Source organism: Heptranchias perlo, chromosome 22, assembly GCF_035084215.1.
Source record: "Heptranchias perlo isolate sHepPer1 chromosome 22, sHepPer1.hap1, whole genome shotgun sequence".
Lineage (NCBI taxonomy): Eukaryota > Metazoa > Chordata > Chondrichthyes > Hexanchiformes > Hexanchidae > Heptranchias > Heptranchias perlo.
Genome location: NC_090346.1, coordinates 20,776,520 through 20,789,666, shown reverse-complemented (window position 1 = coordinate 20,789,666; position 13,147 = coordinate 20,776,520). Strand labels below are relative to the sequence as shown.

Here is a 13,147-nt window from a genome sequence, read left to right as displayed (position 1 = left end):
TGGCTCAGCTGTACAGGGGGGGGGGGGGGGCGAGGGGCAGGGAGGAGGCGGTGGCGGAAGAGAGAGAATGAAGATCTGGAAAGCAATAGTGATAGGGGATTCAATTGTTAGGGGAACATGGAGGTTTGCGGCCGCAGGAGTGATTCCAGGATGGTATGTTGCCTTCCTGGATGTCACTGAGCAGCTGCAGAACATTGAGGTGGGGGGAAGGGGGGGGGGTGAACAGCCAGAGACTATGGTCCATATCGGTGCCAATAACATAGGTAAGAAAAAGGGATGAGGTCCTGCAGGCAGATTTTAGGGAACTAGGAAAGAGATTAAGAAGCAGGACCTCAAAAGGTAGTAATCTCCGGATTCTCCCGGTGTTACATGCTATTGAGTACAGAAATAGGAGGATAGAGCAGATGAATGCGTGGCTGGAGAGATGGTGCAGGAGAGAGGGTTTTAGATTCCTGGGGCATTTCGACCTGTTCTGGGGGAGGTGAGACCTGCTCAAGCCAGATGGATTTCACTGCAACAGGGCCAGGACCAATATCGTCGCTGGGAGGTTTGCTAGTGCTGTTGGGGAGGGTTTAAACTAGCTTAGCAGGGGAATAGGAACCTGAACGTAGATTCAGAAGGGAGAAAAGCAGAGCTGGAAATGGAAGGCAGAAAATTAGTAAGCGAGTTTGGAAGGCAGAGGAAACAAGGGCCAGAAATTAGACAAGAGTTTGGCAGTGCTTAATGGTCTACACTTCAATGTAAGGAGTATAGTGAATAAGGCAGCTGAGCTGAAGCCACAGATAGACACGCAGAAGTATGATATCATAGGTATTACTGAAACATGGCTTAAAGAGGGGCAGGAATGGCAGTTCAACATTCCTGGTTACAGGGTTTTCAAACAAGAGAGAAAGGAGGGTAGCAATACTGGTTAAAGAAACAATTACAGCTGTAAGGAGGAATGATATGTTAGAAGGATCATTAAATGAGGCCATTTGGGTTGAACTGAAGAACAAAAAAGGGGTAATCACACTGCTGGGAGTGTACTGTAGACCCCCAGTCAGAGAGAGATAGAAGAGCAAATATGTAGGCAAATTTCTGAGAAGTGCAAAAACAATAGGGCAATAATAGTATGGGATTTTAACTACCCTAATATTAACTGGAATGGAATTAGTGCAAAAGTTATACAGGGCGCAGAATTCTTAAAACGCATTTAGGAGAACATTTTTTTAGGCAGTATGTAGCAAGCCCAACAAGAGAAGGGGCAGTTCTGGACTTAGTTTTAGGGAACGAAGCTGGGCAGGTGGAAGGGCATTTTGGTGGTGGTGATCATAATTCAGTTAGATTTAGCGTAGTTATGGAAAAGGACAAAGATAGACCAGGAGTAAAAGTTCTCAATTGGGGAAAGGCTAATTTTACTAAGCTGAGAAGTGATTTAGCAAAAGTGGACTGGAACTAGCTACTTGAAGGTAAATCAGTGTCAGAGCAGTGGGAGGCATTCAAGGAGGAGATAGTGAGGGTTCACAGCAAATACATTCCCACGAAGAAAAAGGAAGGGACTCCCAAATCTAGAGCCCCCTGGATGTCAAGGAGCATACAGGGTAGTATTGACAATTTTCATTCTTCAGAACACTAGTCAAAATGATCCTTATAAGCAAAATTTTAGAATTTTAAGAAAATGCGATCAGATCCATACAAATTACACTGTAGGTACTACTGAAGTATATTTGCAATTTGGGTGTGTTCATGTCAACAAATGCCTTGTGCGCAACACTTTAAAAAGGGGGAAAGCAAACAACAACTTGAATTTACATCGCACCTTTAACATATAAAGCATCCCAGGACACTTTATAGATGGCTGTTGGAAATGGATGCTGAGACAGGAAGAGAGAGATTAAGAGGGATTGATAGAAAGCTAGGCTGAAGAGATGGGTTTTGAGAAAGTTTTAACAATGGAGAGGTGGAAAGGTCCACCAGTCGACGGAAGTGATGCTGTCAAGCTGCTTGTCTGTCATCAAATCCTGGATGAACCACAACTTCTTCCAGCTCAACATTAGGAAGACTGAAGGCATAATCTTTGATCCCTGCCATAAACTCCAATCCCTTGCCACTGACTTCATCCCCTTTGTGGGAGCTCTCAGGCTAAACCAGCCTGCTCATAATCTTAGCATACTATTCAACTCTGAGCTGCGTTTTAAACCCCCAAATCCCACCCATTACGAAGATTATTTACTTCCACTTCTGTAACATTGCCCATCTCTTGTCACTACCACAGCCCCACTGCCACAGAAATCTTTATAAATGCTTTGTCATTTTCAGACTGGAGTATTCAAAGCCCTCCTTGCTAACCTCGGATCGTTGTCTTCCACTGCTTCCCACCCCACCACATTAACTCCAACTTGTACAAAGTTTTGCTGCTCGTGTCCTGTCCTGCACTAAGCCCCAGTTCTCACTAACCTTTACTAGCTGCCTGTCACCCACCATATTACATTTTAAATCCTTATCCTGATCTATAAATCATTCCATGGCCTTGTCTCACCTTACCTCTGCAAACTCCTCCAGCCTAATGACCCCTTTCAAATGCTTTGTTTCTCTGATTCTGACCTTCTGTTCATCTCCCCTTTGGCTCATCATTGGTGGTAGAGCCTCAGTTGCTTTGATCCTACTTTGAATGGAGAAGTACAGTTGGGCGTTACGAGATTACACGTGGAAGCGAACCTCATGCCAACAGATAATGTCGCCAAGGGGCAGCAGATAGATCAAGAGAGGTCCAAGGATAGATCCTTGGGGGACTCCAGATGTGACAGTCTGGGGAGGAGAAGAAAGCAATTATTGGAGATGTGCTTGCTGCATTTGGATGGGTAAGGATGGAATCATGCAAAGGCAGTCTTATGCAGTTGGGTGATGGAGAAGAGACAATGTAGGAGGATGGTACGAACAACTGTGTCAAATGCCACAGGTAAATCCAGGAGGACAAGGAGGAATAATGACATCATAAACTACAGTCTCAGATGTCATTCCTGACTTTGGCAAAGGTAGTTTTGGTGCCGTGAGAGGTGGAAACTGACTGAAGGGATTTAAGCAGGGAGTTTCAGGAGAGATGGGAGGCAATAACGTGATCAACTCTTGGGAAGGAAAGGGGGGTTGGAGATGGAGTGGCAACTGCAAAGGACAAGGGTCAAAAGTGGATTTTTTGAGAAAGTAGCTGATCATTAGCAGAGGCAGCTTTGCCTCCTGCAAAGATTCAGTTTGAGGCCCCAACATTTTACTAGACAATGATACTAAATACTACCCACTTAATCTGCTGTCAAATCTGCACATGTACGATCATGAAAAGGCATGTTTGCAACGGGTACTATAAAAAGTTACAAAATGATAAGCAATAGATAACACAAGAGTTAACCATAAAATCTTACAGCACAGATTCAGCCCATCATGCCTTTAAAAGAGCTATCTAATTAGTCCCACTTCCCTGCTCTTTCCTCATAGTCCTACAAATTTTTCCTTCTCAAGTATATATCCAATGCCATTTTGAATCTGTTTTCACCACCCTTTCAGGTAGTGCAATCCAGGTCATAACAACTCGTTGCGTAAAAAAAATCTCCTTGTCTCACCCCGGTTCTTTTGCCAATTATTTTATATCTACGTCCTCTGATTATCAACCATCTTGCCAATGGAAAAAATTCCTCCCTATCTACTCTATCAAAACTTCATAATTTTGAACACCGCTATTAAATCTCCCCTTAACCTTCTCTGCTCCAAGGAGAACAATCCCAGCTTCTCTAGTCTAGCCACAGAACTGAAGTCCCTAATCTCTGGTACCATTCTAGTAAATCTCCTCTGCACCCTCTCCTCGGCCTTCACGTCCTTCCTAAAGTGTGGTGCCCAGAATTGGACACAATACTCCAGCTGAGGCCTAACCAGCGTTTTATAAAAGGTTTAGCTTAACTTTTTTGCTTTCGTGCTCTATGCCTCTATTTACAAGGCCCAGGATCTCGTATGCTTTTTTAAAAAAAAAACAGCTTCAGCAACTTGTCTTGCCACCTTCAAAGGTTTGTGTATGTGAACCCCCAGGTCTCTGTTCACACTCACTCAAGTTCACAAACTTATTCATTCTCTTGCACTCTCTCACTCACACACCTCCTTTACCTGAGGGGAGAGGGAACTGTTTCCACAGGAGTTAGAGAGAATTGTACCTCGACTTCAAGGTGTGAGGGGATAGTACCCCTTTTCATTTTCTCTCTCTGGCCTGACTTCTCTCAGATTCCACTCCCTCCATGCCCTTTCATTCTATGGGACCCCAGAGACAAACCCCTTCACTCACTAGTAGTACAGTATCAGCAGCCCTAAAGTGAAAGCCTGCCCTGGAATTGGTATATACAGTCCCACCTGGGACAGACTCGCCCTAACTTCTGCCATTGGGACCACTGTGTTTCTCTTTCCTTAACAGTAGCAAATAGTTTTTTTTACATTTAAAGGCCGACTGTCTATTTAAAAATGCAATGAACCAACAGAAAAATTAACTAAACCTCTTGGTTGTGCTCGGTACTGTATTATAAATCAGCGTGTCCCATGGGGCATAGGTGTCCTTTCACTGGATCCGCTCAGGGCCCTGAGCCATTGCACGGGTTGCCTGGCTCTAATGCTGCCCCTGAACATTAAAAGCTTATCAGGTTTTTTCATCTTAAATTTATGGTCAATTTCCTTAGTCACTTAATTCAAATTATATGATAGTTCAATGTTTTCTAGCATTAAATTAGATAAAGAGGAGGTACTTAAAAGATTGGCAGTACTCAAGGTAGAAAAATCACCCGGTCCAGCTGAGATGCATCCTGAGTTACTGAGGGAAGGAAGGGTGGAAATTGCGGAGGCTCTGGCCACAATTTTCCAATCTTCCTTAGATATGGGAGTGGTGCCAGAGGCCTGGGGGATTGCAAATGTTATACCCCTATTCAAAAAAAGGGGAGAGGGATAAACTGCAATTGCGGGCTGGTCAGCCTAACATCGGTGGAGGGGAAACTTTTAGAGATAGTAATCTGGGACAAAATTAACTTGCACTTGGATAAGTATGGGCTAATAAATGAAAGTCAGCACAGATTTGTTAAAGGAAAATTGTGTTTGATTGAGTTCTTTGATGAAGTACCGGAGAGAGTTGATGAGGGTAGTGCAGTTGTTGTTGTGTGTATGGATTTTAAAAGGCATATGATAAAGTAGCACATAATAGATTTGTTAGCAAAATCAAAGCCCATTGGAATAACAGGACAGTGGCAGCGTGAATACAAAATTGGCTAGCGGACAGAAAGCAGAGAGTAGTGATGAACGGTTGTTTTTCAGACGGAAGGGAAGTTTACAGTCGTGTTCCCCGGGGTTGGTATAAGGATCACTGCTCTTTTTGATATATATTAATGACCTGGGTTTGGGTATACAGGGTATAATTTCAAAGTTTGAAGATGACACAAAACTCAAATGTACTGAACAACGTGGAGGATAGTAACAGACTTCAGAAGGACGTAGACAGACAGGTGAAATGGGCAGACACGTGGCAGATGAAATTTAACACAGTAGTGTGAAGTGATACATTTTGGTAGGAAGAATGAGGAGAGGCAATATAAGCTAAATGGTACCATTTTAAAGGGAGTGCAGGAACAGAGAGACCTGGCAGTGTATGTACACAAATCTTTGACAATGGCAGGACGTGTCATCTGCAAACTTTGAAATGATACCCTGTATAACCAAATCCAGATCAGTAATATATATCAAAAAGAGCTGTGGTCCTAATACCGACCCCAGAGGAACACCACTGTAAACTTCCCTCCAGTCTGAAAAACAACCATTCACCACTACTCTCTGCTTTCTGTCCCTTAGCCAATTTTGTGTCCACGCTACCACTGTCCCTTTAATCCCAATGGATTTAATTTTGCTAACAAGTCTATTATGTGGTGCTTTATCAAATGCCTTTTGAGAAGGCTGTTAAAAAGCATATGGGATCCAGGGCTTTATTAATAGAGGCAGAGAGTACAAAAGCAAGGAAGTTATGCTAAACCTTTATAAAACACTGGTTAGGCCTCAGCAGGAGTATTGTGTTCAATACTGGGCAGCACACTTTAGGAAGGCTTTCAAGGCCTTAGAGGTGGTGCAGAAAAGATTTACTAAAATGGTACCAGGGATGAGGGACTTCAGTTATGTGGAGAGACTGGAGGGGTAGCTCTGTTAATTAAGGATGACATGAGTATAATAGGGAGAAATGACCTCAGTTCTAAAGACCAAGATGTAGATTCAGTTTGGGTAGAGATAAGAAATAGTAAAGGCAAGAAGTCACTTGTGGGAGTAGTTTATAGGCCCCCTAACAGTAACCACACTGTAGGACAGGGTATACAGGAAGAAATAACGGGGGCTTGTGAGAAAGGAACAGCGATAATCATGGATGATTTTAATTTACATATAGATCAGAAGAATCTGATTGGCAAAGGTAGCCTGGAAGATGAGTTCATAGAGTGCTTTGGGGACAGTTTCTTAGAGCAGCACATTCTACAGCCAACCAGAGAGCAGGCTATTCTAGATCTGGTGATGTGTAATGAGACAGGATTAATTAATGACCTCATTGTAAAGGAGCCTGTAGGTAGCAGTAATCACAATATGATTGAATTTCACATTCAGTTTGAGGGAGAGAAGAGTAAGTCTAAGACTAGTGTTTTAAGCTTATATAAGGGCAATTACGAGGGCATGAAGACAGAACTGGCTAAAGTGAACTGGGAACTTAGGTTAAAGGATATGTCAGTAGAGATACAGTGGTAGTCATTTGATGAGATTTTTCACAACACTCAGCAAAGATACATTCCAGTGAGAAAGAAAGACTCTAGGGGAAGGACGTACCATCTGTGGCTAACTAAGGAAGTTAAAGATAGTATCAAATTGAAAGAAAAAGCATACAATTCCATGAAGATTAGTGGCAGGTCAGAAGATTGGACAGAATATAAAAAAAAGCAAAGAATAATAAGGAGGGAGAAATTAGAGTACAAGAGAAAGCTAGCTAGAAATATAAAAACAGACAGCAAGAGTTTCTACAGGTATTTAAAAAGGAAAAGATTAAGTAAAATGAGCGTTGGTCCTCTAGAGAGAGTCTGGGGAATTAATAATGCAGAATAAGGAAACGGCGGATGAATTGAACAGATATTTTGCGTCCATCTTCACTGTAGAGGATACAAATAACATGCCAGAAATAATTGTGAATCAAGAGGAACTTAAAACATTTACAATCACCAGGGAAAGGGTTCTGAAAAAAAATATTGGAACTAAAAGCTGACAAGTCTCCAGGTCCTGACGGACTTCATCCTAGGGTCTTAAAAGTGGCTGCAGAGACAGTAGATGCATTGGTATTAATTTTCCAAAATTCCATAGATTCTGGAAGGGTCCCATCAGATTGGAAAATAGTGAATGTAACCCCTTTATTCAAGTAAGGCGGGAGACAGAAAGCAGGAAACTACAGGCCAGTTAGCTTAACATCTGTCATAGGGAAAATGCTAGAATCTATCATTAAGGCAGTTATAGCAGGGCACTTAGAAAATCTCAATGCAATCAGGCAGAGTCAACTCGGCTTTGTGAAAGGGAAATCGTGTTTGACTAATTTATTAGAGTTCTTTGAGGAAGTAACAAGCAACATGGATAAAGGGGATCCTGTGGATGTGGTGTACTTGGATTTCCAGAAGGCATTTGACAAGGTGCTACATCAAAGGCTACTACAGAAAATAAGAGATCAAGGTGTAGGAGGTAACATTTTAGCATGGATAAAGGATTGGTTAGCTAACAGGAAACAGAGAGTAAGCATAAATGGGTCATTTTAAAGTTGGCAAGATGTAATGAGTGGAGTGCCACAGGGATCAGTGCTTGGGCCTCAACTATTTACAATCTATATCAATGACTTGGATGAAGGGACCGAATGTATGGTTGCTAAATTTGCTGATGACATAAAGATAGGTAGGAAAGTAAGTTGTGCAGAGGACATGAGGAGTCTGCAAAGGAATATAGATAGGTTAAGTGAGTGTGCAAAAATTTGACAGGTGGTGTATAATGTGGGAAAATGTGAACTTGTCCATTTTGGCAGGAGGAATAGAAAAGCAGTATATTATTTAAATGGAGAGATTGCAGAACTCTGAGGTACAGAGGGATCTGGGTGTACTAGTACATGAATCACCAAAAGTTAGTATACAGGTACAGCAAGTGATTAGGAAGGTAAATGGAATGTTGCCATTTATTGCAAGGGGAATGGAATATAAAAGTAGAGATGTTTTGCTACAGTTGTACAGGGCATTGGTGAGATCACATCTGGAATACTGTGTGCAGTTTTGGTCTCCTTATTTAAGAAAGGACATAATTGCTTTGGAGGCGGTTCAGAGAAGGTTCACTCGACTGATTCCTGGGATGAGGGGGTTATCTTATGAGGAAAGGTTGGACAAGTTGGGCCTGTATACACTGGAGTTTAGAAGATTGAGAGGTGATCTTATTGAAACATATAAGATCCTGAGGGGACTAGAAGGGGTAGATGCTGAGGGGATGTTTCCTCTTGTGGGAGAGACTAGAACTAGGGGCCACAGTTTAAAAATAAGGGGTCTCCCACTGAAGACGGAGATGAGGAGAAATGTTTTCTCTCAGAGGGTCGTGAGTCTGTGGAACTCCCTTCCCCAGGGAGCAGTAGAGGCAGGTTCATTGAATATTTTTAAGGCCGAGTTAGACAGATTCCCGATTAACAAGGGAGTCAAAGGTTATAGTAGGTAGATGGGAAAGTAGGGTTGAGGACACAATCAGATCAGCCACGATCTTATCAAATGGCAGAGCCGGCTCAAGGGGCCAAATGGCCTACTCTTGCTCTTAATTTGTATGTTCGTATGTATGTAAGTAAGCTGGGGTTGTTCCCCTTAAAACAGTGAAGGTTATGGGGAGATTTGTGAGGTGTTTAAAAATCATCAACGGTTTTGATAGAGTAAATAAGGAAAAACTGTTTCCAGTGGCAGAAGAGTCGGTAACCAGAGGACACAGGTTTAAGATGATTGGGAAAAGAACCAGAGGCGACATGAGGAAACACTTTTTTTTAAACACAGCGAGTTGTAATGATCTGGAATACACTGCCTGAAAGGGTGGTGGAAACAGATTCAATAGTAACTTTCAAAGGGGAATTGGATAAATACCTGAAAGGGAAAAAATTTACAGGGCTATAGGGAAAGAGCAGGGGAGTGGGACTAATTGGATAGCTTGTTCAAAGACCTGGCACAGGCACGATGGGCTGAATGGCCTGCTTCTGCGCTGTATCATACTGGGAAATTCCCACTTTGTTGTTAATTACGTTGCTTAATTCAAATTATTGGATCATTCACATTTTTTTTGTGCACAACAAAATTTTGAATTATCACTAGACTGTAATGGTTTAAAAAGTCCAACAACTTTCTATATTTAGCAATCTGAAGGATAATAATTCTTATCTCCTGTACAAGTATGAAAAGTATTTTGAGTTTAGCATGGACAAAATCTTAGAAAACTACTGCATTGTGCTGAAAAATAGGCTTGGTCCATGAAATACTTTCAATGAAAATTGGTTAAATTATCATACATATTTTTACTGATCTACTATGATATATTCTTAGGGAAAAATTCTGGAGTATGATGTGAAGTTAAATGTCTTAACTTATCTAACTTGTTGGTCGATTTTACAATTACATGCTGATTGACATTTATTCTCTTAAAAATTGAGAGTTCATTCTTTTTTAATGAAATCTGTCCAACTTGAAGTTTCCCCATCAAAACAAATATACTTTAATAAAAAGCTAAAATGTGACAATAAAATTGTGTCCTAGATTTATTTTCTTGGCATTTTGATGGTAGATTATGACTTTTTGTGTACACATTTTCTGTAACAAACAGAAAAGTATATTCCAGTAGCTTTCGTCTCTCCATTCATTCAACTGAAGACTAATAAAAATATTGCCAAAAAGCTGCATTTTTATTCTTTTAATCTTTAAAGTACAATACTTTTCAGAAATTGTGCTGTTAGATTGGAAATTTGCTAATGTTACTCCATTATTTAAGACGGGTGGGAGAGATAAATCAGATAATAACAGACCTGTCAGTCTAATGTCAGTTATAAGGAAGCTACTAGAATCTATCATTAAGTCATTGAGCCAGTATGAATTGCTCAGAGAGCGCCAACATGGCATTGTTAAGGGAAAGTTATGTCTGACTAATCTGGTTGAATTTGTCAAGGAGATCACTAATAAAAGGTAGATAAGGGAGTACCTATGGATGTTATCTATATAGATTTCCAGAAGACAAGAGATTATTAGCAAAAACGAGAGTGCACGAAATTGGAGGTAGCCTTTTGACGGGTTAGAAATTGGTTTTGGGGGGAGGGAGGGGGGTAGGAGACAGAGAATGGGGGAAAAGGGTTGGTACTCAGATTGGCAGGGTGTAACAAGTGGTGTTTCCCAGGGATCTATTCTAGGGCCACAGCTTTTCACCATGTTTATTATTTATTTGTTATAGAGTAGAGAATTGTATATCCAAGTTTGCAGATAACACTAGTGGTGCAGGAAGTTGCAAAGGGACATAGACAGATTTAGTGAATGGGCAAAACTATGGCAGATGAAGTTTAATGTAGGCAAGTGTGAGGTTGGACCCAAGAAAGATAAACCAGAGTATTTTCTAAATGATGAGAAACTAAGAATTAGAGAGGAGCAAAAAGCATCCGGAGTTCAAGTACACAAATTATTAAAAGTTAACAGACAGGTACAAAAAGCAACCAAGGCGGCTAATGTTGGCCTTTATCTCAAGGGGGCCAGAATACAAAGGGGAGGAAGTTATGCTTCAGTTGTGTAGAGCCTTGGTCTGGAGTACTGCGTTCAGTTCTGGGCACTGTACCTCAGGAAGGATATATTGGCCTTGGAGAGGGTGCAGCGCAGATTCACCAGAATGATACCAGGGCTTAGAGGGTTAAATTATGAGGACAGGCTGCATAAACTTGGCTTGTATTCCCTTGTGTATAGAAAATTGAGAAGTGATTTGACAGAGGTGTTTAATATGTTAAAAGCATTTATTAAAATAATCAATACAATTTTGGATTTTTATAGATATCAGCATAGACTACAAGAGTAAAGAAGTAATGATGAATTTATACAAAACATTGATTAGACCACAGTTTGACTAATGTATGCAGTTTTGGACACCCTGTTTATTGGGGTATTAAAGCCATAGATTCATCAGGATGATACCAGGGATGGGAAACTATAGTTATGAGAAGCAACACAAGATAGAAGAATTATTTCCACTGAAGCAAAGAGGAGATTTAACAGAGATTATTAAAATGATTATATTTTGATAGTCTTTCCCTGTTCATTCTATTTCCTCTGGTCAATGGCAAGGGGTCATCAACTTAAAATTATCACTCAGAGGGTGAGGAGAGGGGTTAGTGATAATTTCTTTATACTGAGGGTTGGAGCATGGAATAATATACCACAGGGAGGGAGCAGCTGAGACAGAGACCACTGCATCTTTTATGGGAAAATTAGATAAATGTTTGAAGCAGAGGATGAGGCTATGGGGAGCAAGGCAGGCAGTGGGATTAGTTTTGGATTGCTGTAGCAAAGAGCCAGCAGGCAAGACAGGTCAAGTGGCCTCCTGTTGTGCTATAAACTTCTATGGCCCTGGGCCCAGGATTACCTTTAGAATTGCTGAAGATTTTTTTTAAAAATATCATGTAGCAGTGTAACTTGAGTTTGTGAGACTGCTGCACACATGAACCAGTCTCAGATCACTCTGTACAGTCTAACTGCAGCTTATCTCTAGACGGTACCAATTTCCTTAGGGCTACCAATAAATTACCCCAAGTGCAAGATCCCATATGAAACTAAATTTTGCTGAAACAAATAATAAAATTGAACTAGAATGATTCAAAGTAGTAGCACTAAAAGAAATCAGCTTCAGTACAACTAAGATTTTCAGACTGGCTGAAAACTGAGGTTTCTTATGATAATTACCATTGACTCAAAAATGGTTATATTTTCCTGAAAATAGTTCTAGAAATTTTCAAACTTTGACCCTCTTCAAAATAATACTTTAATTCAATGCTGCGTTAATACAACCTCAGGTATAAATCAAAGAGTGACTATAGTGATAACGAGCATAGCAACGCAACAAGCGTCGATGACAGGTGGGAAGCCCTGGGAGCTCAGCTGAAGCCAGTCAGCCCAGCATTTCCCGAGTTCTTCTCAGGGTTAAGTCCCGCTCCGACCTCCCTCTTCACTCGGCTGTTGCCCAGGAAGCACCAGCGTCGCTCCGGCCACAGACTGACCCAAAGGGCTAGGGCTGTACCCGAGGCCTAGCGTTTTTCAGGTACGGCCCGCACCAGGGATCTGGTTCCAAGCGACCTCCTGAGGTGAATCGTCGACCCAACCCCGAGATATCCCCGGTACTCACGCTCCATCTCATCGCTGCATCCGTTCCGGCCCCTGGTCCCCGGCTCCCGGACTCGGGCCACAAACTTCCGCCCACTCCGCAGTTTGTGCCGGTAACGGCGGCAACAGCCAACCACAGCGCACTTCCGCTCGCAGCAAACCAATCACTGCCCGCTTCCGCTGCGCTGAGACCAGGCTGGACTCGTTCAGTGGTGGAGAAGGAGCGCGATCCTGATCCCGGCCCAGTCCCGGCGGACCCGGGGCCCGGCCCAGTCCCGGCGGACCCGGGGCCCGGCCCAGTCCCCCGGCCCAGTCCCGGCGGACCCGGGGCCTGGCCCAGTACCCGCAAACCAGGGCTCGGCCCGGTACCTGCAGTCCAGGGTACCGACTCAGCGCCCCCCAGAACCGGTTGCACTCGGTTCCAGACCTCATTACAACCTTGGTATAAACATGGAGACAAAAGCAGAATTACAGATTTTTATTTATTTGTTCATGGGATGTGGCCCTCGCTGGCGAGGCCGGCATTTATTGCCCATCCCTAATTGCACTTGAGAAGGTGGTGGTGAGCCGCTGCCTTGAGCCGCTGCAGTCCGTGTGGATTCTCCCACAATGCTGTTGGGGAGTTCCAGGATTTTCACCCAGTGACGATGAAGGAACGGCGCTATATTTCCAAGTCGGGATGGTGTGTGACTTGGAGGGGAACGTGCGGGTGGTGTTGTTCCCATGTGCCT

General features: G+C 42.5%; 1 protein-coding gene across 3 annotated transcripts in view; it reads right to left on the bottom strand.

Annotated features, from left to right (window-relative positions):
- The window catches only part of LOC137340580 (katanin-interacting protein), a 205,922-nt gene extending 193,378 nt beyond the window's left edge, over nucleotides 1-12,544 (bottom strand). For all 3 annotated transcript variants that reach the window (XM_068003118.1, XM_068003119.1, XM_068003120.1), the window contains exon 1: nucleotides 12,439-12,544. In XM_068003118.1, coding sequence (XP_067859219.1) covers nucleotides 12,439-12,445 — 7 coding nt within the window. In that variant the 5' untranslated portion in view covers nucleotides 12,446-12,544. The remainder of the gene's footprint in view (nucleotides 1-12,438) is intronic.
- Between the last annotated feature and the right edge of the window lie 603 nt (nucleotides 12,545-13,147).